The 21,103-nt window shown below is 36.0% G+C and overlaps 1 protein-coding gene across 22 annotated transcripts in view; it reads left to right on the top strand.

Annotated features, from left to right (window-relative positions):
• The window catches only part of PTPN12 (protein tyrosine phosphatase non-receptor type 12), a 104,868-nt gene extending 90,237 nt beyond the window's left edge, over positions 1–14,631 (top strand). For 8 of the 22 annotated variants that reach the window (XM_059712735.1, XM_059712733.1, XM_059712732.1 and 5 more), the window contains 6 exons: positions 3,119–4,089; positions 6,986–7,063; positions 7,889–7,953; positions 10,430–10,460; positions 13,315–13,413; positions 13,754–14,631. In XM_059712735.1, coding sequence (XP_059568718.1) covers positions 3,119–4,089; positions 6,986–7,063; positions 7,889–7,953; positions 10,430–10,460; positions 13,315–13,413; positions 13,754–13,815 — 1,306 coding nt within the window. In that variant the 3' untranslated portion in view covers positions 13,816–14,631. Of the gene's footprint in view, positions 1–3,118; positions 4,090–6,985; positions 7,064–7,872; positions 7,954–10,407; positions 10,461–11,068; positions 11,151–13,314; positions 13,414–13,753 lie in introns of those variants that run through there. The other 14 variants (XM_059712728.1, XM_059712727.1, XR_009454799.1 and 11 more) reach the window with 14 other exon arrangements.
• Positions 14,632–21,103: the final 6,472 nt, after the last annotated feature.

Genomic DNA, 21,103 nt, shown 5'->3' with positions numbered 1-21,103 from the left:
AATCATACTGTATTTCTGCACTGGAATTTTTTTTACTTTAGAGTAGTGAAAATATGAATATTAGTTACTATAGTGATAAATCAGAATATAGCATGTTTTTTGTGACTGGGCTTATCATTTTTTGTGCATATGAAAATACTGTAAAGTGTTCTAAGCCTTGTTTCAACCTACCTTAAAATAAGGGAGGGCCTTGACCAGTTTGGCTCAGTGGATAGAGTGTCGGTCTGTGGACTCAAGGGTCCCAGGTTCGATTCCGGTCAAGGGCATGTACCTTGGTTGCGGGCACATACCCAGTAGGGAGTGTGCAGGAGGCAGCTGATCGATGTTTCTCTCTCATCGATGTTTCTAACTCTCTATTCTTCTCCCTTCCTCCCTGTGGAAAATCAATAAAATATATTTTAAAAAAAAATAAGGGAGGATAAGAAAAAAGTTTGTCATTGTAATTATCAATCAAATTTGAGTAGCCACAAATACCACAAAGTATACAAGGAAACTTTTAGAGGTGATGGATATGTTTATTACCTTGATTGCAGTAGTAGTATCATGGGTATATGCACATGTTCAAATTCCTCATATTATATACATTAAATATGTTTTTCGTTTACAAGCTATACCTTAATAAAGCTACCTTTTAAAATGTGAGTAGCCAAGAATATATTACTATGTACGTATCAACATCATGCATAGACTACTTCTTCTAAAAGCATTTCTAAGATTATTGGTTAAATAAGGCAGTTTGAATACTTACCTCTGGTCCCTTTCTAAACCTCCTAAAATTATGGTGAAGAAATATAAAAATATGTAAAGATTTTTTTTAAAAAATTGGAGCAGATATGTCATTATATGAGGTGTTGACAAAATATAGGGAAGTGAGGAGCACATTGACCAATGAAAAGGGACCTAACAGAACAAAGAAAGTTAAAACTTGCTGCCATGTAGGTGGGCAAAGCAATAAGAAGCAGGATGATTCTCTTCAAAAAATCCCCAGAAAGGCTCAGAAATTGGAGATCCTACTTAAGGCTCTTGTGTAAGATGGTACTGAAAACAAGAAGAGTACTTGAATGTCACTATAAGAGTGTTTACAACCCCAGATTCCTTTCATCAAATTGAAGAGACAGATGACTGCTTCTCACATCCTGGGCACACACAGTATGGGGGATTTACTCTGGATTGGCTGAACCAGGGAATCTCTAGAACAGTGGTTCTCAATCTTCCTAATGCCGCGACCCTTTAATACAGTTCCTCATGTTGTGGTGACCCCTAATTTCATTGTTAAAAATTGAACATAATTAAAGCATAGTGATTAATCACAAAAAAAATATGTAATTATATATGTGTTTTCTGATGGTCTTAGGTGACCCCTGTGAAAGGGTCGTTCAACCCCCAAAGGGGTCGCGACCCCCAGATTGAGAACCGCTGCTCTGGATTCAAGGACATCAGGTCCAATTGATGATGGGGTTGTGTGCTTACTGAAAACAGGAATCTGCATGCTGAATAATGAGATTCTCCAGCTCCCTTGCTCTTACCCTTTATTTGGCTCCCAGAATATTGGTAGCTACTTCTGGTGTTGACAGTATCTCTCTCTTGAAAAACTACCATCCCAAGAGAAGAAAGGTATCATTGATGGTTGTGGCCTACCATTGATATTGCAAGAGCTATGTTCAGTTCCCATGCACTGAGACGATCACTAAGCCTCGAGCCCTCCCCTCTTACATTATACATACAGATCTTCTAGTCATTTTTCATATTTCATTCTCTTTTTCAGGTGGAATTTAATAGATTAATTTTTTATGTATACTTTTTTCCCCCCAATTAGTTTATATTCAACACCATTCTGCATTAGCCTCAGTTGTATAGTGGTTAGACAATTATGCACTTTACAGAGTGAACCAAAGCAGGAAAAATCAGACCTTTGACAAGTCCCCTACTATGAAAGACAGCCCCAAATAAGCAGGAAAAAGGGAAGACAATACATAATAGAATAAAGATTGCGGGGAGGCGGGGGGAGATAAATATTTGTACATTTTTTTCATTCATTAGAAAATACTGATACCATGAAATAAGAACTGGATGGTAAAAAATAAGCTATTGGAAATAATGCAAAAAATTTTAAATTAAACAGAAGGTTGGGAGAGAATAAGGAAATTTTCCATGAATATGAACAAATACAAAGAGATAGAAAATCAGCCAGGCCGTTGTGGCTCATTAACCCAGGAACTAAGAGGTCACTGGTTCGATTTGCGGGCTCAATCCCCAGATTGAGTAGCAATTGAGTAGCAATCTCCAGTAGGGGGCGTGCAGGAGGCAGCCGATTGATGATGCTTCTCTCATCGATCTTGCAGTCTCTCTATCCCTCTCTCTTCCTCTCTCTCTAAAAATCAACAAAAACATTTTTTTTTTAATCGGAGAGAGAAGAAATTAGAGAATCAAACCAGGATTCTGTCAAAAAAAGTTCACATTTAAAGGAATAGGAGGAATCAGAGTTACAAAATTCTGAGGGAAAATTATTTCTAATCTAGAATTCTATACCTTTTCAAAAGAATCAATAACCTTGAAAATATAATACTTAAATATGCAAGGCCTCAAGAAATTTGCCTCCTAAATATAGTTCTTAAGCAACTAGAGGAGGATGTAACCCGCCAAAATAAGGGAGTATACCCAGAATAAGGAGGATGGGACCTGGGAAACAGGAGAGAAACTCAGCTCTGGTAGCCTAGAGAGGCAGTAGCCCACACTAAAGCAGGAGGCCCAAAGTTTCTAAGAGGGATGCCTATGTGCTTGACTAGGTGAGAGAGGTGTACAAATCTGAAGGAAAGTTAGAAGGCTGAATTACTGATGATACATAGAAAACCAATCCATCAGAAACCCAAATCATTTAGCAGGGGAACACAAGAATGTGTATAAGAAGAGATACAAAATCATGGTATAATTGTGTACATGTATTACCTTGTTAAACATTAAATTTTCTTAGTTTGACAAATTATACTTTTTTGTTCATACAAATTATAGACTCTACTGACTTAATATTATAGATTTAACTACATACTAGTTACCTATCAACTTATTTTACAAAGGATGAACATTCTTACAACAGCCTTTTATTCATGCTTTTTTTCAGTTGCCTCGTAGAAGGGGATGCTAAGGAAGAAATACTGCAGCCACCAGAGCCTCACCCAGTGCCACCCATTTTGACACCTTCTCCCCCTTCAGCTTTTCCAACAGTCACTACTGTGTGGCAGGACAATGACAGATACCATCCGAAGCCCGTGTTGCATGTGGTTTCATCAGAACAACATTCAACAGACCTCAACAGAAATTATAATAAATCAGCAGAACTTCCAGGGAAAAATGAATCAATTGAACATATAGATAAAAAATTGGAGCGAAATTTAAGTTTTGAAATTAAGAAGGTCCCTCTCCAAGAGGGACCAAAAAGTTTTGATGGGAACACACTCTTGAATAGGGGACATGCAATTAAAATTAAATCAGCTTCACCTTGTATAATTGATAAAATCTCTAAGTCACAGGAATTGGGTTCAGGGGATCTGAAAGTTGATATTTCTCAGAATTCTTGTGTGGACTACAGTGGAACACTGTCAAATAAAGCTCCAGTTAATCTACCAGAAGAATCACAGAAGAATTCAGACACACCTCCAAGGCCAGACTGCTTGCCTCTTGATGAAGAAGGACATGTAACGTGGTCATTTCATGGACCCGAAAATACCTTACCCCTGCCTGATTCATCTGAAGCGACATCCTCAGATACCCACTGTCAAACAGTGAAAACTGTGAGTTTAACACCAAGCCCCACAAAGCAAGTCGAAACCCATGATCTTGTGGATCATCATAGCAGTTCACCTCTATTCGGAGCACCCCTCAGTTTTACTAATCCTCTTCACTCGGATGACTCAGACTCAGATGAAAGGAACTGTGACAGTGCTGTGTCCAAGAATAAAACTAATATTTCAACAGCAAGTGCCACAGTTTCTGCTTCCACTAGTACTGAAAGCATATCTACAAGGAAAGTATTGCCAATGTCCATTGCTAGGCATGGTATAGCAGGAACAATACATTCAGGTGCTGAAAAAGGTAATGATCGTATTTAACACTTAAGTATGTCTACTATGTGCCAGTCACTGTGCTAAGCACTTCAACTGTATTACTTATACATTATGTTTTATTCCACACTTGACTCTAAAACCTACAGCAAAATTTCATTATTTTAGACAAATTTTTTTAAGTAAGCTTTTATCATCTTAATATGATCACATTGCATTGCTGGATTTTGTGTTTTCAAAATGTTTCAATTGTTGTAACTGAGAAATTTTATCTTTTTTTCTGTATTATAGCTTTTAGTATTTTACATGGGTCAAAAATCTGTATAATAGAAATAATTTAAGAAAGATAATTGCTTGAAGTAACAGTGGCACAAATATTGTAGAATGGCTTGATTGGCCATTTCCACTCATGTCTATAATAAATAATTATTATCTTTTTATGCTCTTTTAACTACAAAATTTTTTTTAAAACTTCCTAAGTTCTTGAAAAAGAAGCTGCTTTCAATCCTTAGTTTAATGTAAGAAGCAATATTGCAACTACTCAGCAGACTGAATTTTAATCCATTCAGTAGTGAGTGGGATGTATCCGTATTTAGTCATCACTGCTCTTATTTAATTAAGCAGTCTTAGTATTTCAACATAATGCATGTGGTCAGTTCCCAATATGTATTATTGGTTCTTGAAACAATTTGATCTGCTGAAAGTAATCATGGCTGCTTTCTTAAACAGACCAAAAAGTTGAGAGCAAATGTATAAACATGAAAGCTATTTACTGATAGATTATCAGTGGTCATTTACTTGTCAGTGAACTTTTATAATTGACATGTACAGACTTATTTATAATGTACTGGCATAAAAGGTACTGTGAACCTGAAAGATGATTTTCCTTTTCTATCTCTGACCCAGTAAGTACCACCTTTGTTGTACCTTTATTTTCTCCAACTCAGACATACTATATTTTTTTATCTTGAGAATGTATCTGGTAGAGTAGATGAGACTCTAAGCTAGTTTCCTAAACTTTAGGATTTTCTATATTCTTGATTCTTCTGTGTTTTATTTGAAGGATCTTCAGAAGATAATGGTTACCACAATAAATATTACTTTACCAGTTGGCCATAATTTAAATTTGTTGATACATTTTTCTCCCTCAACTTCAGAGTTTGACATTTAATTACCTTGCTCTAGCTGGTTTGGCTTAGTGGATAGAGTGTCGGCCTGTGAATCCAAGGGTCCCAGGTTCGATTCTAGTCAAGGGTTGCGGGCTCGGTCCAATGTGCAGGAGGCAGCCAGTCAATGATTCTTTCTCATCATTGATGTTTCTATCGCTCTCTTCCTCTCCCTTCCTCTCTGAAATAAAAATATTTTTTTTAAAAAAGAAAAAGAAATATAACTACCAAGTTGAAACTACTTAAAAAAATGTGTAGATAAGAAATTTTCATTTGGGGATTTGGGGCGCTTTTGGGGGGGGATATCAGGCATGTGTCTTGGGTCTAGGAAATTTTTTTTTTAAATGACTATTAGAAATAGAATTTGGTGAGGACAGGAAGGATGCATGATGTGATATGCTTGTTAAATTTTCTGCCACATGTCCAGTCTTTTGGTGATAACAGGAGTTCCTTTAAAATACTGAACAGGGATAGTTGAAAGCACTCTATTGTATAGCAGCTCACTTCTGCTTTATTTTGTTTGTATTTCAAAGCAAAGATAGCTGTAAATGTGATTTCAGGTTTCTTTTCACCCTTCCCTGACTATGCTACATTAGTTTGGTATTAACTGAAGATTTTCCTGTGTAAGCATCCTGTGCTGCAACATAACTATAAGCAGACCTTTTTCTTCTTCTTCATAGTTGATTGAGTTTTAGAGAGAGGAAGGGAGAAGGTGAGAGAAAAAACATGGATGTGAAAGCGAAACATCTACTGGCTGCCTCCTGAATGCCCCTCCCCCCCCCCCCCCCCACCGCTCCCGCCCCCTGCCAGAGATTGAACCCACAACCCAGGCATGTGCCCTTGACTGGGAATTGAACCAGCAACATCCTGATGCACAGGACAATGCTGAACCAACTGAGCCACACTGGCCAGGGCAGTCCTGTTTTTAATGTTGTTAATTTACCTTGTAGTTGAACCATTGGCTCAAGAAGTAGATTTTCATTTGATTGTTTGTTTTAGAACTTGTTAGGGAATTAAAGAGAATAATTTTGTTTTGATACCTAAAACAACCTTTGGCATAAGTTACTGCCTGACAAAAATTCCTGTTTATGAATTTTGATTTTAAAACTGACTCAGGTGTCCTGAAAGATTTCTCAAACTTGGCTACACTAGGCTCCCACACGGTATATGATTTGAAAAAGCCTATGTAAAATATGCTCTATTTGGTTGAATAACCTCTATAACGTAGAAAATACAATCCAGCCGGAACCGGTTTGGCTCGGTGGATAGAGCGTCGGCCTGCGGACTGAAAGGTCCCAGGTTCGATTCCGGTCAAGGGCATGTACCCGGGTTGCGGGCACATCCCCAGTAGGAGATGTGCAGGAGGCAGCTGATCGATGTTTTTCTCTCATCGATGTTTCTAACTCTCTGTCTCTCTCCCTTCTTCTCTGTAAAAAAATCAATAAAATATATTTTTAAAAAAAGAAAAGAAAATACAATCCAGAGATCCAGGGAGGAACATGTAGTTGAGAAGAAAGGGCCACAGTTATATAAAAAAAAAAAAAAAAGGCTTTAAGAATGAAGACTGTCATAATTCTTGACAACAAGTAAAGTGGTAAAGATTTGTTTACTTTTCACATTTAAAAAACTAGTTCTCTTATATACTTGTGTTAGTGAGTTTTAGAATTTTAAGAAAGGTCTTTGTTTAGATAAGTTTATTTTTAATGAGTCAACATTTTAACCAAGTTCATAATTTTTCTAAATGTTATGTATTTAATATAGATGTTGATGTTAGTGAAGATTTACCTCCTCCTCTCCCTGAAAGAACTCCTGAATCTTTTGTATTAGCAAGTGAACATAGTGAGTATCTCTTCTAATTTTACAAAAATATTCATACTCTAAACTCTGGGAAACGTGGCTGATTTTAATCTATTTGCTATTGAACTACATAATTAAATTCGAAAACAGGGTTGAGTTGATATTGACAGCTGTTTTTAATTCCTTGTATGAAAAATACTTTTTAGAAATGCTATTTTTCCTTGCTAACATCGCTAAAATGGGCTGCATTTATGTTAGATACTATAATCTAGTCAAACGTAATTATAAATGTATTTTCAATTTGGTATCTTTTCATTCATTATGGAAAGACATTGATTGGTTCACTTAGTGCCAGTTCAGGTAAGTAAACATTAAATTGGGTTGTAGGTTAGTATCACTCAGTTGTGTTAATTGAGAGACACTTCAGGCCACAAGAGTTACTGGTGAGAACTGGGAAAAGTGGTCATATTTCAGAGCATTGATACTGTATTTTTCTTCCTCCCCTCCAGAAAGAGTACAGAAACAGCTTTATTAATATATTCACAGAGGTGCTCACTACTCTTTATCTGTTTAACTGATTTTAAGAATGTTAAGACCAGTGAAGCCATATACTTCAATAATATTAAATCTAAGTCGGTCAAATCTATAGATTATAGTGAGCTTATAATAAACTCTGATGAGTAAATTATTTTAATTATATTTTAAGGAGGGAAACTTAAAGGAATATTCTTAGATTGATAGAAACAAAATTTTTTATGAAAGTGTGATAATTTCTAAAAATCTATAGGATGTTTTTATATTACCTAGTGCAAGAAATTTCAAGAAGTAAAGATGTTAATTTTAATTGTAAGATTTCATTTTTCTCAGATACACCTGTAAGATCTGAATGGAGTGAACTTCAAAGTCAGGAAGAATCTGAAAAAAAATCTGAAGTGAGTCCTTTTGGTATTAAAACAGCAAGAGTTCAATATTTTTGCTGTTTTGTTTATTTTTTTTAGTATATGCTTTTTTAAATTACTTTCTTTTTAAATATTTTTTTATTGTTGATAGTATTACCCCCCTTTATCCCCCTCCTCCCAGTTCCTACCCTCCCTCTTCCCCCCCAGGTCTTCACTACCCTATTTCCCGTGTCCATGGACTACGCATATTAGTTTATAAATTCTTTGGTTTATCTCTTCTCATCCCCACATCAAGATATGTCAGTCTGTTCCATGCCTCCATATTGTTAGTTTATAATAACCGTAGCTTAAGACTATTAAATAAAACTTTTAACACCATTTCTTATGCAAAGATTACAGATGAAATGTGAGATCTGGAGTTTTTACAAGGGCAACATGGTCTATATATAACTGTCCCAACACTTGAGAGAGTTATTTTCCCAAGCTGCTTTTGAAATTCATAAATTGTGCCATGTTCCAAATCATTCTGGAGGTATGAGTGGAACTGGACTTACTATTTTCAGGGTCCTAGTACTTTCCTAGACTTTTTTCCTTCCATTATAACACTAGGTATGAGGTTTCCTTTCACATTCAGGAAATGTATTGGTAACTAAATATTTTAGCTGTGGAAAAATGTGTTTTTTTTGCCAACATTAATGTTTTTCCTATTTCTCCCATATTTTATTTTATTTATTTTATTTTATTTTATTTTATTTTATTTTATTTTATTTTATTTTATTTTAAATATATTTTATTGATTTTTTTAACAGAGAGGAAGGGAGAGAGATAGAGAGTTAGAAACATCGATGAGAGAGAAACATCGATCAGCTGCCTCCTGCACATCTCCCACTGGGGATGTGCCCGCAACCCAGGTACATGCCCTTGACCGGAATTGAACCTAGGACCCTTCAGTCCACAGGCCGACGCTCTATCCACTGAGCCAAACCGGTTTCGGCTCTCCCATATTTTAATATCACTGAAATTGGGGTACATCTTACAATTGATTAAAAACCATTGATACACTTTTTCACATAAAATAGTGGTAACCTGTAAGAATGATGGTATGTCTTACAATCCATGGTATAATAATTTGATAAATATGGTAAAAGGCTGGCAAAATGCAGTAGTGTGTATATTCCTTTGTGTAACAGCTCCTGCATTTTCAGTTTTCATCCAGAAGGAAAAAGGAATTTCCTTATCCTTTTACTCCCAATATAAAGTACCATACATTTAAAAGTTTTAAACTTATGAACAACATAAACTGATGAACAAAAATAGATCCAGAGGGAAAAAAATATTTTAGAATATAATAGAGGTAATCCTGTTATTTGCAGATTTTTTTTTTTTTTTTATATTTTATTGATATTCCACAGAGAGGAAGGGAGAGAAATAGATAGTTAGAAACATCGATGAGAGAGACATCGATCAACTGCCTCCTGCACATCTCCCACTGGGGATGTGCCCGCAACCCAGGTACATGCCCTTGACCGGAATCGAACCCGGGACCCTTCGGTCCGCAGGCCGACGCTCTATCCACTGAGCCAAACCGGTTTCGGCTATTTGCAGATTTTTAATATTTCCTACAACTTTTGTGATATCATACTATGGTAGTACAGTTTTGGTAATATTATACTTAAAATCCTTTTTTTCTTGAAATATTAATGTTTATTGCATGTATTATTATATTTAAGATTGTTTTTCTTGAATAATTGTGTTTATTGCATGTAGCATATTTAAAGTCATGTTTTTTTAAGTATTTTTTTTATTAATTTCAGAGAGGAAGGGAGAGGGAGAGAGAACCATGGATCAGCTGCCTCCTGCATGCCCCCTAGTCAGGATCGAGCCTGCGACCCAGGCATGCACCCTTGATGGAATCGAACCTAGGATACTTCGGTCCGCAGGCCGGCAATGCTCTATCCACTGAGCAAAACCGGCCAGGGCTAAAATCGTTTTTCTTGAGATATTAATGTTTATTGCATGTAACATTATATTTAAGATTATTTGTCTTGAAATACTAATGTCTATTGCATGTAACGTTATTATATTTTTTAAAATAAATAAAATTAGTTTATTGGGGAGGACATTTTTTTAAGCCTAATTGAAAACATCATTGTTTTCTTTTCCCTTGACACTGAGTATCTTTTTTTTTTTTTTTTTTAAATATATTTTATTGATTTTTTACAGAGAGGAAGGGAGAAGGATAGAGAGTTAGAAACATCGATGAGAGAGAAACATCGATCAGCTGCCTCTTGCACACCCCCTACTGGAGATGTGCCCGCAGCCAAGGTACATGCCCTTGACCGGAATCGAACCCGGGACCCTTCAGTCCGCAGGCCGACGCTCTATCCACTGAGCCAAACCGGTTAGGGCGACACTGAGTATCTTAATAAAGCTCAATTTCTTGGGATAGATACTCATAACAAATTTTTTTCCTATTTGTTTATAAAGTTATTAAATGTCATCCTTACAGGGCTTGATAACCTCTGGGAGTGAAAAATGTGGTAAGTTAGATTTTGTTCCTTTTTGCTATAGATTACATAGATTAATTTTCATAAAATAGCATGTCTTATGGTATATGCTATTTATTTGTTTATTTTTGTACGTGAAAATATGTAGGACACCTAAAACCAGAATTATGTAGTATAATTCTTCCAAATTAATTACTATTCCAGAGATTATTATTGATCTGGAAAATAAGAGCATTTATTATTAATAGTTATAGGCTGATAGGAAAGAAATTATTTTAATGTATTTCCCAGTGTATTATTTTCTGTTGGTTATAAAACCACTTAGAATCTAGATCTGGCAATGATTTAAATAAATGCCCCGTAATTAATCTATGTGATTGAATTAGGTCCCAATAGATTGTTTTGGAAATGTTTTAGGACTTAATACATTTATGAAGACCAAGGATTATGTAGCTCAACCGAGTGTTATAAGTTAAATTTTTTTCCTACCACATTACTTTTACTGTCATGCTAAAATAGGTCAAGTTATTGTTAATTCCTGTAAATCAGTGACCATGTAAGCAGCTCATCAAACATCCTAGCCTATGTAATTTCCTCAACTCATCTATCATTTTCTGCCTTTATCCTCCATTCTGCTTCAGCTTCTCTCTCCGGATGTTTGCCTAATGGGGCTCCATATCAGCTATTACTCTCTATCTACTTTTCTGAGGCAACATATTATATGTAAAAGAGCAAACGTTTTAGAATCAAGGCCACCTGGACTGGAATCTCATTTTTACCATTTTACTTACCATGTGGCTTTGCCCAAGTTGCCTAATGTTTCTGAGCCTTAGTTTTCTTCTCTGTGAAATGGAGATAAATAGTACCTACTTATTCTAGAGGATTGTTGAATCACATACATAGAGTATCAAACACTGCCTGGCACATGATAGGCACTCACATGGCAGCAATGCTGTTATGACTATCTTTTTTTTTTTTTTTTTAATATATTTTATTGATTTGTTACAGAGAGGAAGAGAGAGAGAGTTAGAAACATCGATGATGAGAGAAACATTGATCAGCTGCCTCCTGCACATCTCCCACTGGGGATGTGCCCGCAACCCAGGTACATGCCCCTGACCGGAATCGAACCCGGGACCCCTCAGTCCGCAGGCCGACGCTCCATCCACTGAGCCAAACCGGTTTCGGCGACTATCTTTTTTACATTACTATTACTGTTATGGCTGGATCCCTGAATATTTTATTTTATTTATTTATTTTTTTTAAATATATTTTATTGATTTTTTACAGAGAGGAAGGGAGAGAGACAGAGAGTCAGAAACATCGATGAGAGAGAAACATCGATCAGCTGCCTCCTGCACATCTCCTACTGGGGATGTGCCCGCAACCCAAGCACATGCCCCTGACCGGAATCGAACCCGGGACCTTTCAGTCCGCAGGCCGACGCTCTATCCACTGAGCCAAACCGGTTTCGGCGGATCCCTGAATATTTTATTTTCTTAATATATGTTAACTCCTTTCTGGCTCCTCTTCCTTCTCTAACCAATCTAGTTACTATCCTCCATCACTCTAGTCACACTGAAAATCATCTTCAATTTTCTTGTTCCTAATTCTCATACCATTTTATTTTATCCCTTGGGCTTACTGAATACTGTAAATTAGCCTACAATTCTGGTCTTCTCCACAGTTGGACCCTCAGCTTTGCTTGGTTATCTTAAATGCTCTAGTTTTTACCTGAATTGTCCAAATCTTTACCTCTCCTAATATCATCCATCCCAATAACTCTTAGCAGATGACCTTTACTTTGCTGAGAAAATTGAGGTCTTCAGACTAGATCATCATTTCCTCCTAGAAGCCAGCACTGAATACCTCACCACTACTAGTTCCACCTACATACCTCTCTTCTCTGCCCCCATTGCACCCTTTTATAATTTTATTGTAAAATTTATCACACTACTATAATAATTAATGTACTTTTCTGCCTTTCCTAATCGACCAGGAACGGCAAACTACCACACAGGCATAATCCTGCCATTGGCTTCTATTCTTGTTCTGCCCTTGATCTAAACTAGTGATTTTTACATTTTGAAAGAGTTGCTTAAAAACAAAAATCAGTGGAGAATATGTGGCAGGATTGTATTGGCTTGCAAAGCCTAAAATACTTATTCTCTAGCTTTTTACAGAAAAAGTTTGCTGACCCTCTATTTGGACCTTAAGCACCTAAGGACAAGGATCACAAAGTTGAGGATCATTGCAAGTGTGACTGGAATGATGCAGGATGGTTATCTAGATTGGATAGGGAAGGGAGGGAAACGGAAAAGGAGTTAACATATATTAAGAGGTCATTTGACTTATACTCCAAGTTTCCAGAAAAGTTTTTCTTACAGAGGTGTAGAGATGTGATAAAGATTGTGAAAGAATGGATGAATCATAGCTGTTAATTTCTTTTGTTAACTAATCTTACATATTAATAATTAAGTGATTAAACTTAAGTAATGTAAAACTTATTTATAGGAGCAAATAGTAAGTTCATTGGTTTCCATATAAAAAGCATTTCAGTTGCAGTTATTAGCACACAGTATAACTAATGTAAGGAAATAAAATACGCCAAGATCCAGATTTATTAAATAAAGTCAGAGCATAAGGATAATCTTCACATTGCAGGAGTACTCACTGCAGATTTCTAGGTGCCAGGAAGAACACTTAGTATGATTTCCTGTGCTCTCTACCTCATCATTTATATTTATTTGGGTCTCTAAAATCATGATGTCCCCAAGAGAAAACTTATTTTTTACTTTCCAAATTAAAACAATTAGAAGATTATACTTAGGATGCTACAAATAATGGTGATTAACAGTAGCTCTATTTTGCATTTTATATCATCCAGCAGGAGGTATTCACCCGGAGACTTGTACAGAATGTCCACCCACTTCCAGTAACAAGAAAGATCCAATACCACAAAGTCCAACAAAAGCCACCGATATTGGTAATTTTAAAACTTGAACTATGTCATTAATACTGGCAAGAATGAGAAAAAATCATTTGCCATCATTCCAGGATTTCCTGAAGGCAAAGTTTATCAAACGTTGTGCTATGATTTATTCAGTTTCTTTTTTAAAAAATATTTTTTTTATTGATTAAGATATTACATATGTGTCCTTCCAAAAGTTGAAAGTTAATTTTGTGTTTAGAGTTTTGCTTAGTTTAAATTCTAAATTCCCATGTGGAAATTTATTTGTTCAAGAAGATAAGGTTGTTTGACATCGTCTATATAGCATAAAAATATTTCTGAACACTGACCAATTATTGTGGTGTCTTGATTATAGGTTTTGGTAATCGCTGTGGAAAACCCAAAGGACCAAGAGGTCCACCTTCAGAATGGACATGATTCAGGGAGCCAAAAACCACTTTAAATTATACTGGAAAATTCAAGTGCCACTGAAAGCCAGATTTATAGTATTCCTTCTTTAAAATGTGGGACTAACCGCAGTGTAGATTGTTACCTTTGCATTTTTTGCCGGGACTATCTACCTGCTTTACTACATACACTTAGGAAAAAGTATTACATATGGTGTTTTTTTTTTCTTGTGTGTGTGTTTTTTTTGTTAACTTCAAGTATTATTGCCTTAATGTCTCTTAACCCTGTTACACGCTGCTTGTAGACATGTTAATATAGTAATACTTTTATTATAAATTGAGTTTAAGGACTACTCTTTTGCTAATGTTTTATCATGTATGCATTATTTTGTATATGTACAGGGCAAGTAGGTATATAATTTGACAAAGTTGTAGTCATAAAATATTATTAACAGAAGATGTAAAATTTCTGCATGGTCTAAATCTCTGTGTACTTTATTTGTAAATTATATGCCCTGAAGTTTTAGAAAATAGTTTCTGAATTTTAAAATTGCTGGATTCATGCAGCCAGCATTGCAGGTTATCAGAAATCAAAGATTGTAATAATAATACATTTTGTAAATTGTAAGCAAAAAGTTATTTTTATATTATATACTGTTTGTCTATCCTAATTGTTCTTGTTTTCATCTAGTCATGGAGATTCAGTAAGTGCCTTGGAACAATATTGAATTCTCTTAGCTTATGTGTGTTACTTTAATATTTGAACTCAACTGGGATTAGGAGACTATCAAACTATATGTATGTTTCAGGATATTTGACCTGCCATTAAAAAAACAATTTTACAGTGCTTGCTTGTCTTGGTTTTTCATTCCTCATTCCGAGGAAATTAGACTTCCTGTCTCCTGGTTCAATCTTACCTTTTAATCTTTTAATTAAAAACAAGAGGGAGCATCTTCTGCAAACACATGGCTTTGCAATTGTAATACTTATAATTTAATACTTATCCTTGAGTCAGCCCTAGGCGTTACTGCTTACTAAGATCCTAGTAAAACACCAAACCAGATGTGAGGTTAGGAAAAGGAAACTTTTGTTTGGTTTTTTTCTGTTGCCTTACTAGAGCACAGTTCTCGTTCATGAGTACCAAATTTGAATTGTGACATCATGCATTAAAATTAGTAGACATCAGTCTTGGCTGGATGGCGCAGTTGGCTGGAACATCATCCCATACACCAGAAGGTTTGTGAGTCAAGGCACATACCCAGTTACCGGTTTGACCCCGATTGGGGCATGTACAGGAAGCAACTGATCAATGTTCCTGTCTCTCTCAAATGAATAGTAACATATCCTCAGGTGAGGATTTTTTTTTTGTTTTAAAGTGGGTATCTGTATTTTCCCTCTGCATACCAAAGGGGGAAGAAATTAAGAGATTAAAGTGAGATAGAGTAACCTTATGTGAGTAGAAAGATGATTGTTGTAGAGAAGAAAATAATATAATTTCATGCCAAAATATTTCCATTTATTTGTTTTGTTAATCCTCACCCTAGAATATTTTTTTCCATTGATTTTTTTTTTAATATATTTTATTGATTTTTTACAGAGAGGAAGGGAGAGGGATAGTTAGAAACATCGATGAGAGAGAAACATCGACCAGCTGCCTCCTGCACACCCCCCACTGGGGACGTGCACGCAACCCAGGTACATGCCCTTGACTGGAATCGAACCTGGGACCTTTCAGTCCGTAGGCCGACGCTCTATCCACTGAGCCAAACTAGTTAGGGCTCCATTGATTTTTAGAGAGTGGAAAGGAGAGAGGGAAGGTGGAGAGAGAGAAACATCAGTGTGCCCTGACTGGGACTTGATCTGTCCACCTTTCAGAGTTAAGGATGACACTCCAACCTACTGATCCACACTGACCAGTGCTCATTGGTTGATTCTTGTATATGCCCTGACCAGGGATCGAACCCACATGGGGTGAAACTCTAATCAACTGAGCTTACCTGGCCAGGGCCAATTTGGGGAACAACTTTGATGTTTTTGTTTCCTTACACAGACATTTCCTAATTACTTGCTTTTAGTGATGTTATTTTAGATATCAAAAATTCAGATTATTAATAGCTTTCTAAATAATGAGATATGAATCAATTTGTTTTTAAATATTCTCCCATTTGGGGTCTTTGTTATACAGTTCTTAAAAGGTCAGAAACCCATATTTTCATTCTGGCAGACAGAGAACTGCAAAAGCATTAACCTAGATTTTGGCACATATCAACTCATTAAGCAGCCCTGCATATTATGTTAAAAGTGCAAAGTAGATCACATTAGCCGGTTTGGCTAAGAGTGTCGGTCTGCGGACTGAAGGGTCCCGTGTTGATTCTGGTCAAGGGAATGTACCTTGGTTGCAAGCTCCTCCCCGTCCGGGGCCATGGTCAGGGCATGTGCAAGAGGCAACAAATTGATATGTTCTCCACATTGATATTTCTGTCTGTCTTGCCCTCTCTCTTCCACTCTCTCCAAAAAAATTAATGGAAAAATATCCTTGGGTGAGGATTAAAAAATAAAAGTGCAAAGTAGATCTAGTTTTGAATATAAACTGTACTCTCAACAGATTTGCAGTAATGTTTCCTCTGCTATTTATCTTTAAGTTGCACAAGTCTTACAAGAGGTAGATGACCAATACTTAGATGGTAAACAATTTAAACAGTGGAAAGCGGCTATGCTTGGCTAATTCTAAGAGACATGTCTGTCCTAAATTATAACAAATCTGGGCTTTGTTGAATTAGTGGGGGGAGGGAATTCCAAAGATTCCAGTCATTTTACATTTCTGAGAGAGAACATGGCACATGTACTGTTACTATGATCTAATATAATAGCATTTGTGACGAGAATTCTCTTGCCAGTGTTTCAGCAAGAACATATTCTGTAGCTATTACAGATTTATTCTGAAATAGCCAAATATTAAAATTCTATATTACTCCTTTAAATCAGTAATTTTTTATCAGTAATTTTTAATTTTTTTCATAGTTACAATTTTGTTTTGCGTTGACAACTTTAGAGATCCACTCTCAGCAACTTTCAAATATGCAATCCAGTATTATTGCCTATATTCATTATACTGTACATTATATCCGCATGACATCTATTTTACAACTGGAAGTTTGTACTTTTTGACCCTTTTCATCTATTTTGCTAGCCCCACCCCCAATATTATGTTTTTCTCATTAAAAATTCTTCAGTGGGATCATGTTAAATGAGTACACAAATGTACAGCTGATCTATACATCTGGGATATTTCAAACTATTATGCCTCATAAATTTTCACTTTATTTACTTACATGTAATCTATTAGAATATTTCCAATACCTTCTAAAACTAAAATGTGAAAAAGCATTTAAAGAATTTACTGTATTAAATATAAAATTTAAGAATTTAGCATTTTTCATTGTATTTAAAGTAAGTACATAATATTTTAAAAAATAAATGTATTTTTATTGATTTCAGAGAGGAAGGGAGAGAGAAAGAAATATCAATGATGAGATAAAATCATTGATCAGCTGCCTCCTGTTTGCAATATACTTTGAAATATATCAACATAAATGGATTAATGTATGGAGGGATGCATAGATGGTTACATATGTGACAAAGCAAATATAAATTGTAGAATTCAGGTGATAGGAATATGGGTTACTATATCATTTTTCACCTCTGAACATTTATATAATTAAATACAAAATAGTAATCTCTGCTTGACTTTGAAGATTCATACCTTATAATCCACACTATTGAATTAAAATTCTGTTTAGACAGCATTTAAACTACCTTTCAATAAAATTGTCTTCATTAATGGACATGAATTTTTCTGAACATGGATTAACTTTTAAATGTTTAAAAAGCACTTATGTTTCTATTTAGAAAATTTATACAAGAATGTGAAATACCTAAATGATTTCTTTGTTTAAAAAAGGGTTTATCTTTCTAGAATATCTAATTTACATACTCATAACTTGTTAAGTTCACTAGATTCACTTCGTTTTTTTAAAATCAGAGAGGTTGTTGTTTGACAATTTTTCTTAAAGGAGATGTCTTGATCAGGGTTTAATGCAGAGGTCAAAAGCCACCTTTAATTTAAGCCAAAATGGATTTATTACATGGCATATTGCAAATGATTGGCAAGGTTGAAGAAACAGCCTGTAAACTGAGCTTCAGGAATGACTCACAAATTCATGCTATGGAACTGGACTGCTGCCATGATCATGAAGTCACTCCTGAATGGGGAAGCCACCCCCGCCCCCTTCACTATAAAGCACCCTGTCTAGAAGGATGCCTCAAGCCCTGGCTGGTGTGGCTCAGGTGGTTGAGCAGGTGCAACTGATGGATGTGTCCTCTCACATCAATGTTTCTCCCTCTCTCAAATCAATAAAAATATTTTTAAAAGGTCGACGTCACTCAGTGGTTAGAGTGTAGGCCCACTCACCAAAAGGTCTCAGGTTCTATTCCCAGTCAGGGACACTTCAGCATAATAGATTTTTTTCAGGTATAGCATTTGGCCACTGGAGGGCTTCCAAATGCCATAAAATGCATTAGTATCGTGTACTGGTAAAGGTCTAGGGAAGGGTTGCATAGAGTATAAATGGCATCAATTACAGGGAGAGACTCAATTTAAAATCTAGCTGCTTTAATTACAAAAAAAATTTTTCTGACCCCCCCTCCCCCTTCTTCTCAAATGATTTGTGCTATTAAAGATACCACTTCTTTAGATCAGAAAACTTGATGAAAATCAAGATGTATTTGTGGAAATTAGATGGCACCATAAACTCAGTATTAATTGGTTACCTGTTACTCCATGAGGGCAGGGGCTTAAGAGGTTTTCTTTTAGTTTTTTTTTTAGTTTGTTTCTTTTGTTTTACCACTTATACCCAGCATGTAGAACACTGAGGGAATGAGTGAGTTCAGGTGTTTGGTTCAATATAATCACATTTGATGCCATTACTAATTTCAGAAAGTTTTTGTTGTTGTTTAACAAAAATAAGCCTTCACATAAAAATAAGAGCATGCAGCAGGAATTCAGCAGAAGTCTACATTGCTTCCTCCGCTGGCAAGCAGCTGTTGGGGCAGGAACTGCAGAAGCCTGTGGCTAGGCAGAAGCAGCCTTGTCTGCTGTCAGGGACAGAGAAAAGGTTCCTAGAATTTTTGGGGCACTTTTCAAACACCTCGGCTTCCCAGACAAATGAAGTTTTGAAATGGAGCTGATGTCTTCTATGAATCAGTAGGGGCAAGAGTTATCACTATTAATGCTACTCACTTTTGTACCTTCACTCTGATACATCAGGAAATTAAAGTACATTGCAGTTTTAAAATTACCTTTTTAAAAAATATATATTTATTTTTATTAATTTCAGAGAGGAAGGAAGAGGGAGAGAGAGGTAGAAACATCAATGATAAGCCCTGACTGGTTTGGCTCAGTGGATAGAGTGTTGGCCTGTGGACTCGAGGGTCCCAGGTTCGATTCCGGTCACGGGCACCAAGAGTAAATAAATAAAAAGAATGCCTTCTTCTTAAAAAAAAAAAATTTAACATCAATGATAAGATCATTGATTGGCTGCCTCCTGCAGGCTCCCCACTGGTGACTGAGCCCTCAACCCAGGCATGTGCCCTTTAACAGAATCGAACCTGGGACCCTTTAGTCTGCAGGTTGACACTCTATCCATTGAGCCAAACCGGCTAGGGCTAAAATTACCTTTTTAAGGTGATAATTTTCTTTGATACTTCCTTGGCGTGTAAGGGCATTTCCATATTCAGCAGAAGTTCATCAAGCTAGCACAGATCTTAAGGGCTATTATGAGATTTAAAAAATACATATTGTCTCTACAGGAGAATGAGAGAAAAATTATTTTTCAATTGTGCCTATATAGAAGAGTAACATAAATAATAATTTCAAATCTATCAGTTTTCCTGTTAGAAATCACAATGGAAGCTTACCTAGGTGAAAATCCAGGGATAGGGAGACTAGAGAGATTTAAAAACCATAAAATCACCTTGTATTTTATACTTACAATGGATATGTGGAGAAATTTTATGACATAAGCTATAAAAGGTTGGCTTTGCAAGCAATCTTCTGCTACAGTTGGTGCTGCTGTCTCACTAAATAAATGGATGCTATATAGGCTCATACAAGACTTTCAAACAGGCCAGTGATGACTGCTGTGAAAGTGTGACCTAGAGAAAAATACACCCTCCCAAATGAGCATCAGAGGCATTGAATATTGGTGGAAGGTGGTTAACTGAGACAAAATAATTCATTTGCTCTTTCTCAGAACGCTGTTTCTCTATGTCATGGTTTCCACCAATCACTGGTACTCAGAAAAATAAACATTCAGTGAGCAACATTTTCATAAAGGCAAGTTTCCTTTTTATATGTCTTTATGACTTTCATATTTATTTAGATGTCTTTTTTGTGAACAGTGGTGATGAATGGGGTTTTTTTTGTTTTTTTTGTGTGTTTTTTATTGTACTTACCTTAGCAAAAATGAAAGTAAAAAACTCCATGTTGGTTGCCAAAATTGTTTTGGAAACTCTCTCCCAAATTGATTCCATAATGAAGCCTGGCTGGCATGGCTCCGTGGTTGAGTGTTGACCTATATGAACTAAGAGGTCATGGTTGATTCCTGGTCCGTGTACATGCCTGGGTTGCGGGCTCAATCCCCAGTAGGGAGCCTGCAGGAGGCAAGTGATCAATGATTCTCATTGTTTCTCTCCTCCCTCTCTCAAATCAAAAATATATTTCTAAAAAATTCTATAATGCAAAAAAATAAAATAACATGTCTACAAAGTCATTCTTCCTATATAGGTACTGGACATGAAACTGAACACGTGGAAAACTATTGATAGGTAGAGAACCGGAATTCTCCCGTTTTCAGCCTCCCAAAGCATCTCAAGTTCTCTCAAGGAATGTATAATAAATTGATAAAATATAAAGTTTCAGTTTCGGGTGATGAAAAAGTTTGGGGGGTGAATGGTAGTGATGGCAGCACAAAAATGTGAATGTACTTGGTGTTGCTAAACTGTACACTTAAAAATGGTTAAAATGGTAAATTTTGTTATGGAGATTTTACCATAATAATGAAAGAACACTCAATGTGGCACAGGCGACTATGACTTCTGAGTATTCATACTTCCTTTTGAATTATTTGTGTATGTACATGTACCTATACAAACACCTATTTAGCATTCCAATATGATTTCCTGAGAAAGGGGTAAAATTATAACTGGCATGCAGGGAGTTCTATGTTTGTCACCACATTGAATTGTGTTTTTTAGTTCCC

The sequence above is a fragment of the Myotis daubentonii genome, chromosome 10 (genome assembly GCF_963259705.1).
Source record: "Myotis daubentonii chromosome 10, mMyoDau2.1, whole genome shotgun sequence".
NCBI classification, from domain to species: domain Eukaryota; kingdom Metazoa; phylum Chordata; class Mammalia; order Chiroptera; family Vespertilionidae; genus Myotis; species Myotis daubentonii.
Note: the sequence above shows the minus strand (reverse complement) of the source record. Positions and strands in the feature narration are given on the sequence as shown.